Raw genomic sequence first — 25,541 nt, 5'->3', positions numbered from 1 at the left:
TAATATCGAAATATTGAGAGATCAGTACGTAATTATTACGTGAAGCGACAGTTGTCTGCAGTTGTCGGTGGGATACGGTTCTGTGTACAAGTTATTCGTGCAAGAGTCGGAAGCCACGTTTTCTGCAAAATCGGTCCTGTTGCTGTATACGTGTAACAGTATACTGTTAGAATCGGCGTTTACCATTTGTCCAACGCGAACAGACCAGGGGCTTCATAACGAGGTCGCCATTCTGTAGGTGCTCACAGTGCCGAAGCTTGTCGGTGTGTGTTGAGCGTGTTAAGAGAAGCTATTGCAGTTGGCATATATTCTTGTATATGTACACCGTGTTCGAGTGTTAAATCTTCATTTTAAGCCATTCGCTTGTGTTTTTTGTTCCATTGCTTAAACCGAAAGCCCAACCATGCCTCGTATAACGATAAAAGGTGGAACGTGGAAGAACACAGAGGATGAGATCTTGAAGGCAGCAGTGATGAAATATGGGAAAAACCAATGGTACCGTACTGCAATACTGGTATGTAGGAAATCGGCAAATGAATGTATATCTCGTTGGTATGAATGGCTTGATCCAAGTATAAAGAAAACAGAGTGGAGCCGTGAAGAAGACGAGAAACTATTGCATCTAGCAAAATTGATGCCAACTCAGTGGCGAACCACAGCACCCATCGTTGGAAGAACAACAGCGCAATGTTTGGAACGTTACGAGTACCTGCTGGATCAGGCACAGAAGGAGGATGATGGAGAGGACGCTGCAGATAACCCACGCAAGTTGAAGCCTGGGGAAATTGACCCCAATCCAGAAACAAAACCTGCATGTCCAGATCCCAAGGACATGGATGAAGATGAGTTGGAGATGTTGTCTGAAGCACGTGCACGACTTGCCAATACTCAGGGAAAGAAAGGGAGAAGCAATTAGAAGAAGCACGTAGGTTGGCAGCTGTACAGAAACTGAGAGAATTGCAAGAGGCTGGAACTGAGTTGGCACCTAGGGAGAAAAAGAAGCGTGGGCTAGACTGTAATGCAGAAATCCCATTTGAAAAGCTCCCTCAACCAGGATTTCATGATACTAGCAATGAGATATTTGATCCGGCAGCTCCTGATTTTAGCTGACTTAGGCAGCAGCATCTTGATGGAGAGCTGAGAACAGAGAAGGAAGAGCGCGAGCGTCGAAAGGACAAGCAGAAATTGAAGCAGTGGAAGGAGAATGATATTCTTATGGCTATGCTGCAGAATCAAGAGCCAGCTAAGAAGCGCAGGAAGTTGGTTTTACCAGAACCTCAGATATCAGACCAGGAGCTGCAACAGGTGGTGAAATTGAGACGCGCGAGTGAGGCAGCCAGAGAAGTTTCTACTGAGGGTGGACACCAGCCTTCAGATACACTGCTGGCCGATTATTCTCTGACCCCTGCAGGGGGCACTCACAACTGACAGGATCTTCCAGGAGGCTCAGAACATGATGGCTCTCACTCATGTAGACAGAACCTCTTAAAGGAGGATTGAATACACACTTGCATAGTTCAAACTTCTCAGGCATGACTCCACAATGGGAAATTGTCACCACACCAAACACAGTGCTCGCAACTCCATTCAGAAGCCAACGTAGTGATGCACTTCATGCTCCAGCTGGTGGGGGTTTCCATACACCAAACCTAGATGGCAACAGCGGTGCTGTTGCACCTACACCCATTCATCACAAACTAAGCATTAATTCAGAAGAGGGGGTGGTTGTGGGGCACACACCCCAAACCATGCATAGTTATCAGCGCCAGTTAAAAGAGCAGCTTCTATCTGGGTTGAACTCTTTGCCTGCCCCAAGGAATGATTATGAGATAGTTGTCCCAGATTCTGAGGAAGAAATCGAAGCTCCAGTAGACACTGCGAACAGTGTAGACGACCAAGCAGATGTGGACACCAGATACCTTGCTGAGTTGAAGGCCAAACGCGAACTGGAGATGCAAAGCCGTTCCCAGCCAGTTCAGCGGGACTTGCTTCGACCAATGGAAGTCACCATGACAGTACTGCGTCCACCTCACGCAGACACCCCACTCACAGAACTACACAAGGCTGAGAAATTGATCAAAAGAGAAATGATCACAATGCTACATTATGATGCAGTCTATTCACCACCTGTCATACCAGCTGAAACCAAGAAGCGTGGTCAAGTGAGAAGCCAAGCACAGCATTTAGCGTACCTTGAGCAGCATCCCTATGAGACCTACAGCCAGGATCAACTAGCCCAGGCACACGCAGTATTACAGCGAGAGATGAAAGTAGTAAAACAAAGCATGGGGCATGAAGACTTGTCCTTGGAGTCGTACACTCAAGTGTGGGAGGAATGTCTTGCACACATACTCTTTCTGACAAGTCAAAATCGGTACACACATGCCAGCGTAGCCAGTAAGAAAGATCGTATTGAGTCACAAGAAAAATGCATGGAGCAGAACCGAGGCCACATGACACGTGAGGCAAAGAGGGCTGCCAAGATAGAGAAGAAACTGAAAATCCTTACAGGAGGCTTCCAGTCACGAGCACAGGTACTTATAAAACAACGGCATGATTTGTATGAGCAGACAGAGCAGGCACAACTTGAACTGCCGACATTCAATTTCCTTCAGTGCCAGGAAATGGCTGCCATTCCATGAAGACTTGAGTCGCTGACAGAGGATGTTAGCAGGCAAACTGAACGAGGTAAGACATTGCAGGCCAAGTTTGCTGAGCTTCAACAAACAGTGGAACAGTTACAGGACTGAATGTTCACTCTAGAAGGCTGCAGAAGTTACATTTGGAGGCACCTAACTGTGCTTACTGTTTCCTTAATTGCATTGTAAGTAAATGTACCTGATCGCTGCTAGGGGCAATAGGCCAGTAAACACTTACCCGCAGTGATGCAACAGCAGAGGAGCTGTGCTAGGCCATGAGATGGTAAACACTTCCCCGCTGTGAGGTATGCTGGAAATAAGAACAGAGAACAAAAGTTTCTCTGAATTTTTTTCTCATAATGCACTGTTGGCAAGTACTAGTTTTGTTGTATTCTTGAAAGCAATTTATGGAACGAATATTGATGTGAGTTCTGCAAGAAAGCAATATTAAATTTTCATATTGTAAATTTCACATGGTTTGTTTGAATAATTATCCATTCACTGTCATTAAACTTGCAAATGATGATAAGAAGTAACAGCACTTACTGTAGTGTACTGCATAAGTTTAGGCTAGTTTTATAAGCAAACTAAGGAAGCTGGTCTTGGCTTACAGACAGTTCAGCCATATTTACGAAGAACAGAAGCATTGCCATCGTCCCTGCACTTTTACAAGTAGATACATTGTAACCAACATACAACAGCATAATATGTAAATATGTCTGTTGATTACAACAACTTTATACTTTCAATAAATGATAGAATCAAATTGTTGATAGATCAGTTTGGCTTATTCAAATATTTCCACACAACATGTTTCGGTCCTTTACAACCATCATCAGGCATTTATAAACAATAAAATGCATCCGTGTTCATTACTAACCTTAATGACACAGTGGATCCATTGCTAACAGTCTTTTCATATACAAAGTTTTTACATAAGATTACAATGTTTAAATATACTAATATACTTGCTGAACATCAGTAAACCTATTGTTATTTTTATTTTGTACTAACTTTGTCTCATTATGTATAATTTTTTCTTGTTGGGGCAAGGTGGTGATAACATGTTTCACACTTTTTTCCTTATGGGGACATCAGTGTTGTTTGAGTGTCTGTTGATTGCATAAAGCATTTGTTTTAAGCAAGAAACACAAAAAGTAAAACAAAGTAAGGTAAAACAAAACAGATGAGTGTAATTGATATCATCTTACCTTAGATTAATTTTGTGTACTGTTAGAATCCTGAAAGTAGTTCAGCAAATTATAATTCATATTTTCTTGTCATGGGGTGTGCTGGGATAGTTTTTTTTGTAAAATGAGCAATGTTGGGAGCTAGATAACTGGGGTTTCGTTCTCGGGAGAGGCATACATTTTCTCTTCACCATCACTTCCAGACCAATTCTGGACCTAGCCTCATAGCCAGTAAGGCTCCAATCTGGTATTGAAAGCAGCTGGAGCTTAAAGGTGACCATTCACCTTCTTCTGGTGCTGGGGTTAGTACTTTACTTCAATACTCCCTTTACACCTTCATCGTGTGGTGCTTCAGCATGGAAGAATTTTACCCTTTATCGTTACGTCACAGGATCTCATTTTGAACCCAGTCACATTTACATTAGATCAGTGAAGTTACTTTTATAGATCAAGGCACTGGAAGGCCGGGTTGCTGTACTGTGTAAGCAAGAGGCGGGGAGCAGGGATGAACTCTCAGTATAAACAGTCTGCTGAACCCTGTAAATATAAACTTGAGAAGAAGAACCTCCAGCTTCAAGAAGAATATGCCCGATTGTTTGACCAATTTAAACAGGTAAGATTATGAATGTCATGTTTACAGTCTGATGGTTAGAATAAAAAATAAATATTAATTGTAGGAGTGTAGCCGAAAGATGCTGACAGGAGAATTTTGCAACTCCTCACTCTAAATGCACCAAAAATGATCCCCTACAAACTGCATCCCAACAAACCTAACAGAACCTGAGAAATCATAAATGTCTAACATAACATAAAATTTCTTGCATTTTGATGTTTGTAAGCTCTCTGAAATCGAGTGTTCAAAATTGTACTTCGAGGAAAGCACATCAACCACTGATCCAGTTAAAAGTAAAAGCAAAGTAATTCACTTAGTCTGATCTGCCCAACAGACTCTCTGCCTTCACAGTCAATAACATGACTCCCCTGTCCCCGTACAAGCAGCTGCATTATGCTTTAATTTGAAAAGGAAACAATGCTTAATTAACACACTCACTTAATACTGCTAGACCTGAACTGTGATTTAGCACAAACTTCCATTTTGTTTGAATAAAACCACATTACACTGTATCACCAATGTACAGAGGTCCACAGATGGGTCACTTACATCACTAGGCATTACCCACAGCCTGGTATTTTCTTCTTCCTTCATTTCCCTCTACCTAGCCTTACATTTATAATGCACTTCTATTTAGTCCATGCAATAACAAGGCAGCTCCCATGAGATACAACAGTTGAATGAGGTCACAGTAAGTAAATCTCTGATGAAGTATCTATCGCCTTTGGGTTGGTGGCCTGTGCCAAACTAGGTCACTGCTGTGAAAGGAACAGTGTAGCTGTAAACGTCCAGGAATCATACCCACATTTGTTTCCCTAAGCTAGTGGAGACTAAATCTAGTCATCTATTTCACTTTGGGTCTTCTCTGTAAAGACATTTTCACCCCTGAGCTTCTGATTTCTAAGGAATTGTATATCCTTCTGCTTTCCTTTTGCCCACTTAAAAGCTTTCACCCACACTACGAGGGAGCGCCTGGTTTTCTTCGAATCTCTGAGGTGCGAGGAGGCAGATCCTCGAACAGCCCAGTATGCACCATGAACAGTAAAGAGGAAAGTGCCCCAAATCTAAAGGGATTGCTGCTTATGCAATCAACAATTATGTGTACCTCACTGCCTTAGAAGCCGTAAATTTGAAACCTATCTTTTCAAAGCAACAGAGAGGGATGCTTTGACTTAATGTCTGTGACACTAAGCAGTCTCGATTTGGGCTTCGAGCAAGATGGACATATTCCGTCACATCAGCGAGCAAATACTCATATGGTCAGTTGTAATTGTTCTTTCATTTATCTTAAAGTCATAACCTGATCTGTCGGTTACACATATACATAGCTGAATTACATGTTACAGTGTTAACATATACTGATTTTTCTAAGTGTAAAGGGGTTTACTTCATTACACAACAAATGAAAACAAAGCTTTCTTATGTCACCTATACTAGTTGAACGCACACTGTATAGCCTTGAGAAGAACTGGCTGGTCACAACTTGAAATACTCATTTTCCTTCAAATGCTTCAATCTATATTGTGAGACTAACAGACATACAAGGTTCATCATTCCTGGGTTGATACACTAGGCCACATGGTAATCAGCCCCACCCCACCCAAAGATACTGAAAAAGAAATTCATTGAATAAGAGCAGTAATTTGGAGAAGTTTCACAGTGTATGGTGTGAAATTACTTACCCTTGATGGCGCAGGACTGTGGTGTCTATGGGCCTCTTTCCCACTGACCCCGAGGGTGTTAGTTGCATTTTGGCCCCTTGGATTCGTGCCTTTCATCCTATGGGCCCCACACAAGCAGCCTTTTGCTTTCATGCCTCAATAGGGTTGTAGTTGTAGTCTGAGCAGAGGAAGAATTATTTTTAGATTGTAGCTTTCCATTAAAAATTACAAAATGAATTTATAAGTTATGCTATTCGTCAGATATAATTAGAATGATAAACTGTGAGATGAGATGGCCATGGAGCATGAATCAAGGACAACAGGAATGCATGTAGGATACTGGTGAGAAAGCTAGAAGGAAAGAGATCACTAGGAAGACCTAGACATATGTGAGGATAAAATTCAGATGATTCTTAGATAGGATACATACATACATATACATACATACATATACATTTGCGTTTCAGATTATTCACAAATGTGCACAGGCACAGAATATAAAACATGTCAACAAGCCAACAAGACATTGGAAGCATGTACATTCACAAACAAAATCACTAGCATATATAATCCATACTTGTCAAAAAAAACACATAAAATTGTTAAAAGGAAATACAGATTGCAGCAAATACACATACAATAGTTAAAAAGCAATACAAATTGCAACAAGTACACATACAATAGTTAAAAAGCAATACAAATTGCAACAAGTACACATACAATAGTTAAAAAGCAATACAAATTGCAGCAAGAATATATGAGCACAGCCAAGGACATAGAGTTAAATGAAGTGTACACTGTCAGACACCTCTTGACAGGTCTTGACAGAAAAGCAGGAATTCCTCAACAGTATAAGAAGGGTTTTGAAGCAATACATCCTTTAGTTTCTCAATAAACTGTTTTTTATCATGTACCAACTCAATTAAAAAATCAGGCAAACTATTAAAAACTTTTACACTCATACAATAGACCCCTTTTTGCCTCTTTGTTAGATGCGATTGAGGAACATGAAGGTTTCTAACTTGTCTTGTTGATTTACCATGAATTGTATGATTAAAAGTATAATGCCCCAGATTGTTTACCATTAGTATCATTAAAGATAAAATATATTGAGAAGCCAATGTCAAAATTTTTAATTTTTTAAAAACTGTTCTACATGATTCTCTGGGTTTCATTCCCAACATTATCCTGATGGCCCTTTTTTGTAAAAGAAAAATCTTCTTAGCCTCCCACGAGTTTCCCCAAAATACTATCCCATATCTCATAATTGAATGAAAGTATGCATGGTAAATCATCTTTAGTGTTTCAATATTGCTATACAATTTCATGTTTCTTATTGCAAAGCATGCCTTGCCCAATCTGGACAGCATCGATTCAATCTGTGACTTCCAATTCAGGGTCTTATCAATTTCAATGCCCAAGAATTTAACGTGGGTTTCCTGATGCAATATCTCATCATTAAACTTTAAATGTATAGACATATTATCTCGATTAGTTGTATCAAATTTTACCACTTTAGTTTTCTTCAGATTTAGAGACAGGCCATTAACTGCAAACCAACGGCTTAAAGAATTCAACACTAAGTTAGACCTTACTTGGATTTCATCAATATCAATACCAGACACTACTATGCTTGTATCGTCTGCATACAACAATAACCTATCATCAGTATTTAATGCTGATGACAGGTCATTGATATATAAAAGAAACAGCAAGGGACCCAAAATCGAGCCCTGCGGCACTCCATATTCAACAATCTCCCATCCTGAACAACATTTTTCATTCCCATTAGTATACAATTCCACTCTTTGCCTTCTATTTCCCAAATATGATTTCAACCATCTTAAAGTTTTACCACCAAGTCCATATACAGCCAACTTGCTCAAAAGGATATCATGCACCACACAATCAAATGCCTTTGTCAAATCACAGAATATTCCTAATGAAAGACAGCGTCGTTCCAAAGTTTCTAATATATGATTAGTTAAGGCATAGATTGCAGATTCTGTACTTCTATTTTCTCTAAATCCAAACTGAGCAGATGAAATTAGATTATTTGTATGTAGGTGCTGCTTTATCCTATTATACATCGCTTTTTCAAATATCTTGGAGAAGATTATTAACAGTGATATTGGTCTATAATTTGCCATAACGACCTTCTCACCTGTTTTGTGTAAAGGTCTTACTGACGCAAATTTCATTCTATCGGGAAAAATTCCACGTTCAAGTGATGCATTAAGTATATGTCCAAGTGGTTTACTTATTTGATTAATGCTATATTTTAATATTCTGCTAGAAATACCATCATAGCCTGTAGAATTTTTCGATTTTAGTGTCTTAAGTATATTCTTTATTTCCACCTCAGTTACGGGTATTAATTTCAGTTCAGGTAAGTTATCATACTTAAGGTTATTTAATAATTTAATTGCCTCACTTTTATCAGCATTTTTTGTTGCCAAATTCTTAGTTACAGTTATAAAATGTTTATTAAATATTCTCACTAATTCCTTAGGATCCGTTACTCTACTTTCTCCCACTTGCAATTCTGTTACTTTATCTGAGACCTGGTTTTTTCCGGATTCTTTATTAATAATCTTCCAAGTTACTTGTATTTTATTTTCTGAATTAATTATTAATTTTTGATAATACAGTCTCTTTGCTTCTCTTATTACTCTTACTAGTATCTTACAATATCTTTTATAATATAACTTCAAACTATCATCACTTGATTTTTTAACTAAGATGTATAATGCTCTCTTATGCTTACAAGATATTCTTATGCCTTTCGTTATCCAATTATTAGAGTCTTTCTTTTTTTTATATACTATGGGAAAGCTATTTTCAAAGATTGATAAAAAAATGTTGTGAAAGATATTAAATTTCATATTTACATTCTCTTGATTATAAACTTCTATCCAATTTTCATTCTGTAAAGCCCGTTGAAAACATACTATGTTTTCCTCATTAATGTCTCTATATGCTCTAACATGATCACTTTGCCTCATCACCAGCATGTCTCCAAGTATCAGAATTTGCCCATCGTGGTCCGAGAGACCATTTATAGCAGAACAAACTTGGAATTTGTTATAAGCATTCTTGTCTATAAAAAAATGATCAATCAATGAGACAGAAGTAGTACTTATTCTAGTTGGAAACTCAATTATTTGTGTTAAATTATAAGTATCTAATAAAGCTTGTAATTGTACTTTTTTACAGTTTTCACTAAGGTAATTTATATTCGTATCACCACAGATTATTGGTTCCAATTTAAGGCTTACTAGATATGAAAGTGTGGAATCTAGCCGCTCGATAAATTGACATATATCTCCATCAGGCGCTCTATAAATACATAAAATACATAATTTCCTATTATTTAAAATTATCTTTACAGCACAGACTTCGAAAACCCTTTCCATACTTAAATTTTTGAGATCTAGCTCTTGATATGATAAATCTTCTTTAACTAAAATACATACTCCACCATTCTGACACATGTTACGTGAGAACCCTGCTGCCATTTTATATTTTGTCATAGAAAATATGGATAACTCGCTTATACTCAGATGGTGCTCACTGATACATAAAATATCAGGATAATTACATGCATCATTTAGAAAAATGTCTAGTTCTTCTTTCTTATTTCTAATGCTTCTTATATTTTGATGATAAATTACAAGTGAAGTCCACTGCCTACTATTATCCACCTTATTCTTATTATAAATCATTCCCATAAAAAATCCTTATTTCTCGTAGTTGGGATCTTTCGTCGCCTTCTCGGAGGAGCAGTTTGTTCTGCTACTCTGGCTATCCTCTGCTCATCCACGGAATCTGTTATTCTATCCTTCTTCCATTTTAGTTTGATTGGCATTTATAGACTGGTGGTATAGACTGGATTGATCTGGCTGAGGATAGGAACTAATGGAGGGTGGGGTTAAATAAAATGTTGGGAAATTTGTGAGTAGCTGAGCAACTTGCGGCTTTTCAAGAAGGACTCAGCTCCATGGAGTTGGTTACTTAATATTCCACTAATGGTTCTCACCACACCACTGGCATGGGAGAGAGAAGGCCCTTAGCACAGTGCCATCCATTATTACAGAAGCAACCCAAACACATGCAATTTCTGGACCAGGCAGACAGGACTCATTAGCCATGGTAGGGAACCTGTCTGTAGGAAGGAAACCCTGAATAAAAACCCTTGTCCTCCAAGATAGGAAGTTTTGCAACAGGCTGGTGACCGGCTTGAGTGTAAACGGATTACTTATAATCCTGAAAAACTGTGGCTTCATGTTTTAGGACTGAATGATGACGATGACAAACAAAATGTTTTAAAGAAATACTGTTAAGAATCTAATAATTCCACACCTGGCCAAGGAATCTGCTGCACTTTTAGTGAGTCTAAGGGTTCATTACTGTGTTCACAAGTGATCGCCACTGAACCCTGATCTAAGGCCAATAAAGAGAATGCACTGGCCGCCAAGTCTTGTTTTTACATCATTATGCATCTGTTGTGTAAGCAGTTTGGTAACAAACAACGGCACACTTTATCATAAAGCCTGATGATGGTCAAATGACCAAAACATGTAGCCCAGTAACATTTCAATAAACATAAATTAATGAAAACAAAACACTGTGATCAACAGATATGTCTTATCTTCCTTGGTGACCAAAATATCATTCTACATTTTTAGCCTACAAACTCTTTGATGAACAGTCTCAAATTAAAATGTTATTTAAAAAAGGCAAAACTTCCTAAAGAAAAATACTTATTTCTCCCAGAAATAGTTTTGTTAAATTTGTCTATACCATCAGCAAATTTCCTGTTCTATGTAGGAAATTGTCACTTCTTATAAAGCTGAATATGATTAATATAGGAGATATCAGTGTGAAAAAACTTGTGGGATGATAACAGTACATTAAAACAACCAAGGAAATAAAATCTTAATTTTATAACACATTCCTGTACTCATTACATGGAAGTGGGGCTAGACTTACAAAGGGTCACTATTTTTAGTAAAACTGAAGTGGCAGAAGAGGATATTTCAAAACGATATTAAAATGTATGCTGCTAAATGTGTGTTCAATGATTGGAATTGATGATTACAAAATGGAATGGACACTGACTGGTTCCTAAAAACTGCACTTTTAGACACTAAATGAATCATACAGGACTGAAAAAAAAAATCCAAAATTGTAGGAGCATTTTCAAGAACAGGCAAAAAAATCATCACAAACTGTGCAACATATACCACTACCATTCACTCATGTCCAACATACTGACTGCAAGTGGAGTTAAAATAGCAGTGTTCTACACACTGCGTTGCATCAAAATCTGTCCTACCTGGGTCATTAAGTTCCTAAAATAACATTAATTTATAATTACTTTGGTATCAGTTTAATAATAATGAGGGTATGCTAGTCTTTGGCTGTCATGCAAACAAAAATTAAAATCAAAGTAATATTATTCCATAATTCTGAAAGGTGATAAATAACTAAGATTTGGGTGCCAGCAGAGAATTTGTAGTTGCCTGGAAAATTTTCTCCCATCCAACAGGTGCAGGTAAACGGTTCAGAACATGGCAATGAAGTCAGAAAATATGTGGGGAAACATGCAGAACCAACAGCAACATACTCAACAAACATAAACCAAACACAATGTTAAGACACAAATGCATGATGTAACATCTAGAAGCATCTATGTATCTAAAAGAAAGCAGCGCAGACTCCTTGAAAACACCCTGTACTTATGATGATGACTGGTTAGACCAAAACATGTTATGAAGTAAGTAGTTATGGTAAGTATTAATCACGACAAAGTAACAATCTTGCAATAAAAATCACAATTAAATTCATCAGCAAGTAACTGCCGAAAAACCTCAGGGGCGGAAATTTCAAAATTCACCGTGCAAGTCACTTCCTTGTGTCTTGCATAATTTGTGCTTTCCAAGAGAAATTCAATGTCTGATTCTTTCTGTCTATATAAAGAAAGTTTTGCAGGCATTAGACTTATAAACAACTATGAAACTTGAGGTTAACATGGAAATGAATTGTTGAGCATTGATACCTTGAACAAATGTTAAGTTACACAGTAATTACAAAGGAATGACAAGTCTTCTGTCTCAGTGTATTGTGTCTATTCCCTGTGTACTGACATTTTCATGCAGATGTGTTAAGTGTAGTACAGCATATAAAGAACACGGTTCATGAGTGACCATTTATACACATCATGTTTGCTATATATGGCGTTAAAAGTTGGCCTCAATGCCTCATTCTACGATATAGGCCGAGAAAGGAATACAGGAGAAAGCAAAGGAATTTTAGTGGATGAAAGTTTATACTGCACATGATGAGATTTACTGAATACTGAGGCAAATCACTTATCAGGATGTCTCTGTCTGTGTTCTTGTGCTGTGAGTCACCAAAGATCAAGGTATTTTTGCTTTTCTTCCTATGTCAAGGAGTGCTGTGTTACCAAGTCTGAAAATCATTAAAGGAAACACTTGTAAAACAAGTCAGATTCTATGAGGTTGTGAGGGTTGGTGTAAGAACATCTTAACTGGTAGTACAGAAAGAATTTCCGTGGATGGTAGGGATGACTGCAGTGCAGTGAGGTGAAGTAATCTGCTGCTGACCCTTGCCAACAGAATTATTCTTAGTTTCGGGACCCGTCGTGACCCATGACCAAATACTTATTTGTCCCAAGACTCTCTTATGTGTTTTGAAATGGGGCCTCCTCTTTGACAGCACTCAAATCATCCCCCTTTATCCCACTGTTATATTCCCCTCCATCACCCTGTGGCCTATGTCAACCAAAAGACCTTGTGGCTAGTGAAAGTCGTCATAGTGGTATCTCTGCTAACATTCTTCTGAACAGAATGTTCAGACAATGAAAGTGGAGTGCAGGCAATTACAGTGGAGGTGGACGCGCAGCAGCTCGAAGGAGATGAGGGGAGGTTATATCCATGGAACTTTATTCTGTGGCATCAACATAGGCTCCATCTACTATAGGAACAAGGTAGTAGCAGCAGCAGCATCATCAGTGATGTAGACCATTATGGCATCATTATAAAGCTGCTGAATTCTATGTAACTTACTCTATTTGTTCATATATCATTTGGATTTTCAGACCTACTCAAGAACAAAATTTTCTCCCTGAAGTTTGCCTATGCAAGGTATGACGTAGCCTCATTCATAGAGTTGGCAGGAGGCTACAAGGTGCTATGTGATTGCAGAAAATGGTTCAGCAAGTACTTGGTGATTGGAATGTATGGACTCACATATTACAGGAAGTACAAATGACACATTCAGTTCCAAACACCCTTCTACATTTTCTGCCAGCTCTTTCACTGAACCATTCATAATCTGACTAGTCGCCCTATGCATTCGTTGAGATTACTGATAAGTCACTGTTCTTCATGTTTATTTATTATACAGCCAGGATGGTCATATACTCTCATTACTTGTAGTAAAGAAAATCATGTATTGGTTTTTATCACATAGTATAACTGTAATATTGTGAATAATAAATAAAATGTAACAGCCTTTAATATAGGACACAGGCCTACATTTATTTGGTAGGTATGATTGTGCTCCTTCATTCTCAGAATATAGAGTACACTCCACAATGCTGCATGGGACATTGTTGGAGCATTTCAAGGGTGTCCCAAATTGAAGCAACAGTAAGTGGTTCTTGGAAGCCATCAATGTTTCTATAACACTACCATGCAACCATCTCCTTTACACAGGCCCATTTTCTCTCAGGGTAACAAGACCTTGTGACCACCCTTTGCTACACAGATGGCATTTCATGTAGACATTAGTTTAATTCTCCTACCATAAATATCAGAGCATGGATAGCTCAGTCACTGTGGTGACTGGGTTATGGGCTGGATGACAGAGGAACCACGGTTTGATTCCTGACAGGATTAGTAGGTATTCTCTTTTCCACATGTCCAGTCTGGCTTTCTGTTTATCAGGGCACTCTTTCCATAGGGGTGAAGCTGAACATGCTTCCATATGTATTGTTGCTATTAAGAATGCGTGGAAATATACACACATTCTTCCTTACTGTCTACTTGGTGAGGTGCTTAATTAAGCACAGGGCAACTTCAGCTTTCTTTTATTTCATGAAATATACCACATATCAAACAAGTCAGGAAATATATTCATGGTGCAAGAATAATAAGGGTGGCAGTCCTTTGACTTCATGTCTGTGACACTAAGCAGTCTCAATTTGGGCTTCAAGCATGATTGACATATTCTGTCACATCAGTATGCAGACATGGTCAGTTGTAATTGTTTGTTCATTTATCTTAAAGTCATAACCCGACCTGTACGAGTATATGCAGATAAATTACATGTTACAGTATTTCATCAAGAATGTTTCCTCTGATGACAACAGTGTACTTGTTTTAATATATACTGATTTTTCTAAGTGTAAAGGTTTTACTGCATTATACAACAAATGAAAACAAAGCCTCCTTATGTCACCTATACTACTTGAATGCACACTGTATGTCCTGGAGAAGAACTCAAGCTCAAGTGTAGTGACTGGTTACACAAAATTCTTCCCACAACTTGAAACACTTATTTTCCTTCTAATGCTTTCAATCTATATCGTGAGACTAACAGAGATACAAACAGAGATTACACAATGTAGTGGTCCATTTCCGCGCATAATTTCCAACAGTAGGAGTTGAATCAGCTACTGGTTAGTGAGTGGACAGTCAAGATGGTCAAGATCGTCATGATTCGATTCCTGGCAGGAGAAACACATTTACATCGACACCACAGCTGCCATTTATAAAGCGCAATATATCTGTTTGGGGAGGGCCGCTCTATACTTCGTTACGTGTGCATTTTACGAATGATCAACTAGTGATATGTTTGTGGACCTGGGATAGCAGCCATAACATGTATCGTGGAATTCATAAATTTTAGTGCTCAACAACGGAAGTGTATTACCGCAAAGTAGGTCGTACTGTTAATTACTACCCTAGCAATTATTAAATATGAAATTATTCGTTGTTTATCCTCCACGTAATTGTCAAAACCGATATATTTAATATACGCTTTATGGTCTGATTACACACGTGGCTTCAAGCAACATAATGCATGCACTAAATTCACATCCTAATACATGAATGCAAGACAAAGCAAGTAAAGTAGTATATACCATTCTTTTCTCTCACGCTTCTTATATTCTTAAAATGTTTAAAAAACTGTCTTCCTGTTCTCCGTAATAACTCAAGCCTTCACCAAAGTAAAACTAATTGGTGTGACGTTGAATCTCTCCCATTGGACACGTAGCCGACCTAGCCTCTATCACGTAACGTAAGTGGTACTGCATCCTTTATATTCAGCCATTGACATAAGATGGCCGCCTCCAATTCCGAGAGCGCGATCGGTAAGAAGGCATCCTATCATATCACCAGTCCATGCTGGTCCCCCCTCCAATTAGATAGTTCAAAAGAATACCAACAAATAATTTTTCAGCTCACCGATGAAGACAAAGTCATTGGATTTTTGGTTGAATATTCAAGCTAAAATTCTATTTGCCCATTATTAATTTATTACTGCATTATCATGTATACATTTTATTTTAGATGTGCATTCAAAAAAATATGTATATTTTTAGCATAATGCTTACAGAAGCAAATTTAAAGTTGGGGTTTTCCAGTAATTTTTTTTAATTCGCTTAGTGGGGGGGTGGAGTCCAACTGGGTCCACTCAGAATGGCGGCCACTTCTTGGCCTATTGTAGCCTGCCCCGGGTGATTATGATGATGGATAATTTGGTGGAATGAAGATTGGCAGGGGAAACGAAGTACTCGGAGAAAACCCGCCCCAGCGCCACTTTGTCCACCACAAATCTCACTTGACCAAACCCGGGACTGAACCCGGGCCACCGCGGTGGGAAGCCAGCGACTAACCGCTTGAGCTATGGCGCGGCCGTGTTTTCCAGTAAGATAAGGCATCTCATTATCTTGTTTTCAGAAGTACTTGACCTTTAATCGCCAGAATTTGAAATGGCCGTAAGCTTGAGCAGGCCGGAGTTTATTTAAAATGCCCGTTGCTGCTGCTCTTTGTTTAAATGTCCGTTCCTGTTTAGGCGCTTAATCAATTTTAAGCATTGTGTTTAAAAATTCTGTATCTAACACAATATTTATGATAAATGGATGGAATTAACTTTGTATCAGTAAAGAACGTAATGCCGCATATTATAACGCAAAATTTCAAATTTTTATACAAAGTGTTATACACTCTTCTAATTTTTTTTTTATTTTGATGAGTAATGTAAGAATGGTTTCCCGCTTCTTCACAGAGTACTTGTGCATTACAAAATCATTCCTACTTGTAACACTTGACATATTTTGACAGTCCCTGGTGTCATAAAACAGATGGAAACAATAAAATCATTTTGGTATTCTGCTGGCAATATTCACGTCTTTGTTACTCTCTTCAAATTTTCGAATCTTTTGACTAAAACAGAAGAATGAGAGCATGGCTATTCAGGAAGAAGCTAGAGGGTCTCTTCTTCACTGCTAAGACCTTCCTTTGTAGCTGCAAGAGATTATTGTCCTTTCTATGGTCATAAACAGACAATTGCATCGTTGCTGAGATGTAGAGTGCGATCTGTTTTCTGTGTCTTCATACTGGAAACCAATGTTGTACTTTTATTTCATCCTACAATGGAAATGAAACGTCTTTTGGAGAAAGACCTCCTGCTCTTTCATCTAAAATATTTCAAATTGGAGAGGGCGATAGATAACACTGGTCAACCCATTCAGGCAAGAGAATGAACTGCCGCGTTTGTTCTGCACGTGAGAAGAGGACAAGTACAGGTATCTACACAAAATGCGAGAAATGTGACATGGGCCTGTGCATTCTTGGGTGCTTCAAGGAGTGCCACACAAACGCGAGAAAATTAATCAGATGATTTAGGGGGCGAAGCCTATATATGCATCAAGCAGATAACGACAAAAGAGTTATGTACGAGGGTAAGTCAAAAATTATCCGCACTTTCTCCATAACACATCTTTAGGTTTGTCACACTGCCTCCTACGCATGTATTGTCAGAGTTGGTATTACTGTGGTCACGTGATGTAAGTTTTACCTTGATCGTATAATTTTCCTTGATGCTGTGACCGCTGTGACAGTGTAAACATGGCCGCTCTGCTAGCAGTGTGCACCAATGATTAACAGAGAACAGTGATCCGATTTCTCTGATTGGAAGGTGTGTCAGGGGCTGAGATTCATATGTGGGTTCATCACTATGAGCCAGAATCCAAAAGCCAGAGTATGGCGTGGAAACACCCGGGATTGCAAACGAAGATGAAATTCAAGACCCAATCTTTCGTGGGAATGGTGATGCTAACCGTTTTTAGGGACTCAAAGGGGCCTATACTGGAGGACTACCTGGAAAAAGGGTGTACGATCAACAGTGCAAGATACAGTAATTTGCTGGCCAACAATCTGAAGTCAGCAATTCGCACCAAACGCCGAGGCCTATTGTCGAAGAAAGTGTTGTTGCATGACAATGAACACTCACAAAAGGACGGCAAGACCGTTGAAACCATTAACTAGTTGTGTTTCGAGGCGCTGGAACACCCTGCCTACAGCCCAGATCTCGCCCTTTCCGACTTTCATCTCTTTGGACCGCTCAAAGATGTTTTAAGAGGTTTTTGATTTTCTACGGACAAAGAAGTGGGGGAAGCGGTGCATAAATGGTTACGCGACCAACCGAAAACCTTTTTCGTGGAGGGAATACGCAAGCTTTTGGACCGCTGAACCAAGTGCATCCAAAAGGGAGGAGACTATATAGAAAAGTGAAGTACTTGTTCAACTCATACTTTTGTATACATGGATTGGAAAAACAAGAGTGCGGGTAATTTTTGACTTCCTACGTATATCAGATTTTACTATATATTTTTAACACATTAATCTGCAGAATATGGCTCGAGTTCAGATATTTGGGAACAACGATAACAGATCGAAACCTGATTCAGGAAGAAATTAAGAGACGAGATTGAACTCGGGTATTGCTTGCTACCATTCAGTCCAGAACCTTTTGTCTTCTCGTCTGTTGTCCAAAAACATAAAAATTAGAATATACGTACAAAACTATAATTATGCCTGTGGTTCTGTATGGGTATGAAACTTGGTCTCTAACATTAAGGGAGGAACATAGACTGAGGGTGTTTGAGAACAGGGTGTTGAGGAGAATATTTGGACCAAAGAGAGATGAAGTGACTGGAGTTTGGAGAAAAGTGCATAATGAGGAGCTTCATAACTTGTACTCTTCTCCAAGTATAATTAGAATGATCAAGTCAAGGAAGATGAGGTGGGCAGGTCATGTATCACGTTGGAAGAAGAGGAATGCGTATAGGATATTGGTGGGAAAGCCAGAAGGAAAAAGACCACAGGGAAGACCAAGGCGTAGGTGGGTGGACAATATAAGAATTGATCTTAAAGAGATGGGATGGGACGGTATGGATTGGATAGATCTGGCTCAGGATAGGGACCAGTGGAGTGCTCTTGTGAACACGGTGATGAACCTTCGGGTTCCATAAAAGGTTGGGAAATTCTTGAGTAGCTGCAAAATTGGCGGCTCCTCAAGAAGGGCTCAGCTCCATGAGTAAGTAAGTAAGTGGAAAAGGTTTATAGTTATACTTCTCTGACTGCGATATTACCTAGAAAGGCAATTACTACTTTGACGCACTACAAGCAAACTTTTCTGCGACATTCCTCTATGAAGGTTAAATTTAAACCTAGACAAGGTATTTGTGATCATCAGTGGACATTTCGATGTAGTGGATCAATTATGAAGAAAAACGATATATTCGTCAGATACTTGAGAAAAATAATGGGAGTACACTGGAACAGTACGTCAGCCAATTACAGACTTCGTGAACTACAATAAAACATACGATTCAGCCAAGAGATCAGCATGGGTCAATGTTCTCATCGAATTCGGTATGCCCACGAAACAAGACAGACAAATTAAAATGTGTTCAGCATTGTGAAATATAAATTTTTATTCTACATTCCATATTCTGAAAAAAATAAACGTAGGCTTTTGATATCACCACTCTATGTCAATATATTCCCCCATATTAACTTGTTAATGCCTGAACCAATGTTTATTAATCTTAGTATGTATATCATGACACCTGAGCCCAACTCAATGACATACTTTATGCCACCGGTATGTGTTTCTATATGTGTATCCCCATATTGTTGTTAGGCAACGGCTCGGTAAAAATGTTACCGCGGCAACGAATACACGCGCAGTAGTAGAAGAACAGAAAGTGAACATCAGACATTCATCATAAAAGGGTAAGGCAATATCTCAAAACTTCAGTCAGAATAGTCGATAACTCTCCTGAGACTCAAGCCTGTCAGTTCCTGAATACAAATCTATAGTGTTACTGCTACAACAAGCTGCTCGATGATCCTGAAGTAAACTGCAGGTGTGACTATAGACGTGTTTTGGATTTATGACCGAATTAATTGGGCTCTTTGACACAGAGCGTTACCACTTTTTACAAATCACTGTCACGCACAGACTAGTATTCTCGGTCTGTTACAGTTTCCACTAGCCGTTGTTTGGTAGCGGCTTTCAACAGTGGACGGTGCCCTTTCTCTGGCTTCCCGAACTGTCCTCAGCCTCATCTACCAGCTTCTCACAGCAACAGCTCACAACCACTCTCTAACCTCTAACCTCTCATGCTTTCAGAAAAGCGCATATTACGCTGGGCTCAATATTTTTAATAACCTGCCATTTGACCTCAAATGTCTTATGAATGAAAAGGCACGATTTAAAATACCACTGAAACGATACTTAAATACACATTCATTCTACTCTGTTGACGAATACCTATTGTCTAGAAAATAACTTATGTATCTTTAAATAGCCCTGTGTGTGGTCACTGTGTATTCTTCNGCTTCTACCGTTCTCACGGTCTTGTCGCTTGCAGAATTCTTATACTTTTTCTTCTACCCTGAAGATGGAGGCGATACGATCCTCCGAAACGTCGGTTAACACCACATATACACGGTGCCAAATCCCAGAAGACTGCTTTCTTCATAGTCACCGCCGTGAAAGCCTCAAATCTTCCATTGGGTCTGTATATATGTTTTGTATTTATATGACATATTCTACATCCTACAGTCATTTTGACTAACTTGGATCCATGGAATGCAGTGTAATGTAATGTAACGACTGAACTGCAACAGTCCCCTATCTCACTCACTAACTAATTCACCAACTCCTCACTAATTCACTCTAGTTAATAACTTGCCCTGCTTATAAAATCTCAGCATAGACCGCGTAGAAAGCACCTTCCCATTACTGTTGTATCCTCCTGTTGACGTTGAATTTGCGTTGCCTAGCAACGAGTCTACATGCCACAATAATTATTTGTGGTTAATTTGCAACGCTGCTAATAGCTCAGACCATACATCGTTGAAAGACTGAAGGACAGTGAATAATGAATTGGAAAGGATGTAGAAGGAAACGGAAGTGGTCTAATGTGAGGTGCTCCATGGAGAACCTGTCAGAATAACCGGTGTCTTTAGTGAGATTCGAACAGGGAACCTCCAGAATACTAATTAGAAGAACGACCGTTTAAGCCACGTTGCTCGGTTACATCTCTAAGGCGTTTTATAGCAACTTCCCGTGACGTGAAAGCACATGTAGGCCTGTAGGAAAACCCGTTTTTAATGAATTCTAATTTCGCTTGACATTCACAGTATGAAGTATGTAGTCACCATGGCAGATCACGTCATGGTGTCAATCTGTAGTGAGTGTGACGTGAGGAAACATACACGGGCCTAAGATTGCGGATCCAAAATCGCAGTCCGTGATATTTTTAAGATACTGGTAAATGAAATATTTCAGAATTTCCAAAAAAAAATATAATGCCATATCGTGTGTGAGTATTATATTACTTATTCCAAAATGATACATATCGTCACGATAGTATGGAGTGACTACAGAAAGGGGTTGGATTACTAACTGGACTTACTGAACTCTTATAGAGTGTAACTGCAAGTAACTACAGCTCTATCGCTGCATCACAACCTCAGCAGTTCACTACAGCACGTAGTAAGTCTTCTCAGTCTGCTGTGTTGACCAGTCGGTGCCTGGTAACGGCTTCCAATGCAGCAGCTTCCTTAGCTCCCGTGTTCGCGTCCTTACTACCCGGCGACTGTCTCACAACTAAATTCAAACTCATATTGCGACTGACGGCCAGTCAGTCAGTAAGTCTTGGCGTCGAGCCCCATCTGAGCCTCATGACCTGATATTTATTACTGTTTGACAGTTACGATCTTGTTTTGTGGGGCTCCCTCTCTGACGAGAGGACGGGTCTGTCATTTGTACATGCTGCTGGTCCTTGCCAGCGCAGCCTTTCTCGGGTCCGAGTCACTTGGGACTCGCGACCCTATTTCACTGTCTCAGATTTGAAACTTCCCTTTCCGTCGTCTCATACGACTCGCAGGGTTACGGTGGAGGTATTCGACCCCACCTCTACGTGGGTTCAGAGCGAAATTCTAGACTAGTCCTGCTTATAATGCCTCGGTACGGACCGCACAGATAACACTGCTTCAAACAATTATATTGTTGCGTCACTCAGCTGTCGCAAGGGCCACAAAGAGAACACCCCTTCTCAGGTAGTCCATTGACGTGCGTCAAGAAGTGCGCCCGTGCCTCGAATGTTTGGATCTATTGGTTCCTTTCTATTTCTACAACGGACGCATTTGTGGGCTCGTGTAGCCCGAGCCTAAGGGTAGGCGTTCTTCACAGAGTCATTACTTAGCAACAGGTCTACATGCTACAACTATGTGGTATGTACTGGGCTTTTATGCTTATTTAGTTATAACAATATTTTTCAGTCTGACTCAGATACTCTAACTATACTAACTACACTATAGAGTGGGGCGCACAAACTTCCTTAATTTGAAAGCAAATGCAAGAAAAATTATTGCTGATAGAAAAAATGTATGTTTAGCAAATGAAAGAATGTACTTTAAAGTTTTAAATCATATAGTTTTAAACAAAATATCTTGAATGTGGTGGCCACTGTTCTTTATGCACTGATGCAACCGTTTTCTGAAGTTCCCCTCTGCACGTTCCAACATGTGCACCGGAATTTGGGCCACTTCCTGCCGAATAACATTCTTCAGCTGAAGCAGGTTTGTGGGGTGATGTTTAAAAACCTCTGCCTTGAGGTATCCCCATAAAAAAATCACAGGGCGTTGGATCAGGTGAGTGCGCTGCCCGCGGGACGTCACCTCGAAGCGAGATGAGCCATCCGGGGAACTTTGCCCTCAAAACTGTCACCGAAGCTCGGGCTGTGTGTGCAGTGGCACCATCATGTTGGAACCAGACATTTTCTAGATGCATTTCTTCAAGAGTTGGTTCGAAAAAAGATCTCAAAATCAACTGTCCAACTGCCTCCACATTTTCTGGCGTCGTAACGGTCGGTTGTCGTCCTGATGATTTTTTTCACCACACTCCCGGTTGTCCTAAGTTATCTACCCACAAAACAATCGATTTCCGGTCGGGAACCGGACCTCTGGGCTTAATTCCGAAGTGAGTACGGAACGCACGCTGCACCGACACGTAGGAATGGTTGTTCGAAAAATAGGCTTCGGCAGCAAACGCACGCTGCTCACTCGTACACCTACCTCATGTTTCCTACTGAGGGGTATTAGACAGAAACTTGCGCGACTGCTGCGTTCGCCGAGCCTATCCCCACTTTTCTGCGACCTCCCCTCCCTTCACAATGCGTCTTCACAAAACGGAAGTTTCTGCCCCCCACTCTGTATAAAGTATTCTCGTACCTACAGTAAATTGATGTAGGATTTGAAGTTCTCACAGAGATGGTTATGAAGAGTTCTCTCTTTGGGTCATAACTCCGTTTAGTCCGTTGTAAGTCAACCGATGTTTTGAAGGAACATGTCGCTTCCATCTTCAGTTCGAAGAATAAGCCTAGAAAGAAGCCAGCGTGAAGGCAGGTTGAAAGTGGAGTCGAATGACTTTCAACGTCCCACAAGATGGAAGTTTTTACAGTAACCTGCTTCGATTTCATATGGGAAATTATTTCTGAAATGCCGAGTAAAGTCTGTTTGCTTGAGACTAAGAGTCAGCACACGGATAGGTAGGAGGAGACAGGAGAAAAGCAGGTATGATATAATTTGCAAATATGTTTTGATTTTGGAAGGAAGGGACTTTAAAGAGCTTTCAGATACATCTGCGTGTACAGGTACCTACGTGTGTGTTCATTACTCAGTATTCCACCGTATATTAGATTTTCGCCGTTAGAATTCCAGTGCCTCCAGGTTACGACATATTTATATACTGATGTCTTTGAAGACGATAGTATAGTGTAACATGTTGCGCGACTGAGAACCCCCCTCCACCCTCCTCTCCACGGTAACGTAGCGCTCCCCCCCACTCCCCTCCGCGGTGACGTCACGCGGTGACGTAACGCGCAACGCAAACGTAACCGTAATCAACGTCCTACTGTGACGTGGCACTCATTACGCCACAGGCAAGCACTGCAGCTATATAAGTGGATGCACAGTGCGTATCGATGAGTTCGAGTTCCAGTGTGGCTACCGCCGAAGACATTCCGAGTTATAAAGTAACAGCCAGCCGACTACAGTTGGAGTATAGCAGCCGTCGCGGTAAGAAGATCCGGACGTGTGTGCGATTGTGTAATTGGGAGCGTGTGATACAGTGATACAAAGCTCCCCTACTGTCAACGTGTTACTACTGAAGACAGAGTGAACTGATTTGCGCATAGGGTTATAAGTCGTGAAACCCCGCAACAGTGTTAACAGATTAATGCGCTTAGGGTTATAAAGTGTGAAACCCCGCAACTGTGAGATAATTAATTGTAGCCGTTATTTGTAGATCGTTAAATAAACCAATTAACCATCTCTACGGCGTCTTCAGTAACGAAACACGTTACACTGGTGTCAGAAGTGGGATCAGTAACGCAAACACGTTACAATATTAATGTTTGAAGAATAATATATTCTGAAATGTGAATCCATCTTGTTTGATAGAAATTTACAGATATTTATGCGGAATGTTGAAGAATAAGCCAAGCAACACTCTAAAAACAAGCTTGATGCTTGCTTGTCTTACTCTTGAATCCAAAAAATGGAGGCATTACGTTCCTCCGAAACTTCGGTAAACTTCTGCGCTACACAGTGTCCCATCCCAGATGACAGTCTTCATAGTCGCCGATGTGAGAACCTTAAAGTCACACAATTAAAGTACATATTTGAAAAGTGTTTACTTAATAGTCTATTAATAATTCTGCCAACCTGATGTACACGTACATTTGCTGTTACATGTTTAGAGGCGCACTGCATATTCATACAGAATTCGAGAAAGCCCGTGACTCAGGAAACAAATATAGCACAATGTTCGTACTGAATGTTGTATACGCATGAAACCAGTTAGATGAATTAATATGTGCTAAACGAAGCTAACAGCAAAGTCCGTATAAATGAAACATTTGTCCTATTCATTTTGGTCGGAAACAAGGACATGCTTTGACACAACTGCCCTTCAACTTTTCTTTAAAATATACCATCAGAAAAGTCCATGAAAATCTGGGGACGATTGAGTTGAATGGTATATATCAGTTTCTCGACTATGCTTATATTGTTAAAATATATCGTGAAAACACCGTAAGGAATCAATAGCGTTGATTCGTAAATACAGAGTTCAACCAGATGAAGATGATATGACCTAAGCGCCAAGTACGACTTTCGAAATTATTTATTATTTTTTAATTTTTCGTGCATTCATACGGTCTGTGGTCTAGTGGTCAGAGTTACTGGCTACAGATCCAGAGGTCCCGGGTTCGATTCCCGGCGCTACCAGATTTTCTGAGAAGTAGTGGGTCTGGAACGGGGTTCACTCAGACTCGCGAGGATAATTAGGAGCTACGTGAATGGAAAAGTAGCGGCTCCGGTCTAGAAAACCGAATTTAACGGCCGTGGGGATTCGTTGCGCTGACCATGCGACACCATCTATCCGCTAAAGCTGGCACTATCTTCGCCGACAAGCGGCGGTCGCTCGGTCAGTATAGTTCGCTCGCGGACTTCTGCTTCTCTAGCTTCGCGGATTAAAACCTCTGACTCTTACTAATTCAGAAATAATATTTGAAATTGTGAATCTTTTTAGCCTTTCAGTAGGACTCCTTGGACGGAGGATCGGTCCATCGCAAGGCCTCCATCTACAAAGGATTTATATCACGACCCCGGTGGGAATCGAACACATGGCCACGGCTTTCGGATGATTGAAAACATAAGGTGCCTCAGATCTCGCAACTGTAATCAGACATAGAAAGTACTGCAATTTTTTCCCCTCCCAATGGCTCTTCCAGTCAATTCAGGGCGCTGGCCTCTTATTCAGT

At 39.9% G+C, this 25,541-nt stretch overlaps 1 protein-coding gene and 1 pseudogene across 2 annotated transcripts in view; one reads left to right on the top strand and one right to left on the bottom strand.

Moving 5' to 3' along the window:
- The window catches only part of LOC111865866 (transcription factor SOX-8), a 32,838-nt gene extending 17,393 nt beyond the window's left edge, over positions 1-15,445 (bottom strand). The window contains exons 1-4 of one of the 2 annotated variants that reach the window (XM_023854280.2): positions 15,276-15,445; positions 6,125-6,281; positions 4,760-4,838; positions 2,878-2,949 (exon numbers count right to left, since the gene is read on the bottom strand). In XM_023854280.2, the coding sequence (XP_023710048.1) occupies positions 2,878-2,949; positions 4,760-4,803 (116 nt within the window). In that variant the 5' untranslated portion in view covers positions 4,804-4,838; positions 6,125-6,281; positions 15,276-15,445. Of the gene's footprint in view, positions 1-2,877; positions 4,731-4,759; positions 4,839-6,124; positions 6,282-15,275 lie in introns of those variants that run through there. The other variant, XM_023854279.2, reaches the window with a different exon arrangement.
- Positions 404-2,825, top strand: LOC111865865 (annotated as a pseudogene).
- Positions 15,446-25,541: the final 10,096 nt, after the last annotated feature.

This window comes from Cryptotermes secundus, unplaced genomic scaffold (assembly GCF_002891405.2).
Source record: "Cryptotermes secundus unplaced genomic scaffold, Csec_1.0 scaffold1449, whole genome shotgun sequence".
In the NCBI taxonomy this organism is placed as follows: domain Eukaryota; kingdom Metazoa; phylum Arthropoda; class Insecta; order Blattodea; family Kalotermitidae; genus Cryptotermes; species Cryptotermes secundus.
Note: the sequence above shows the minus strand (reverse complement) of the source record. Positions and strands in the feature narration are given on the sequence as shown.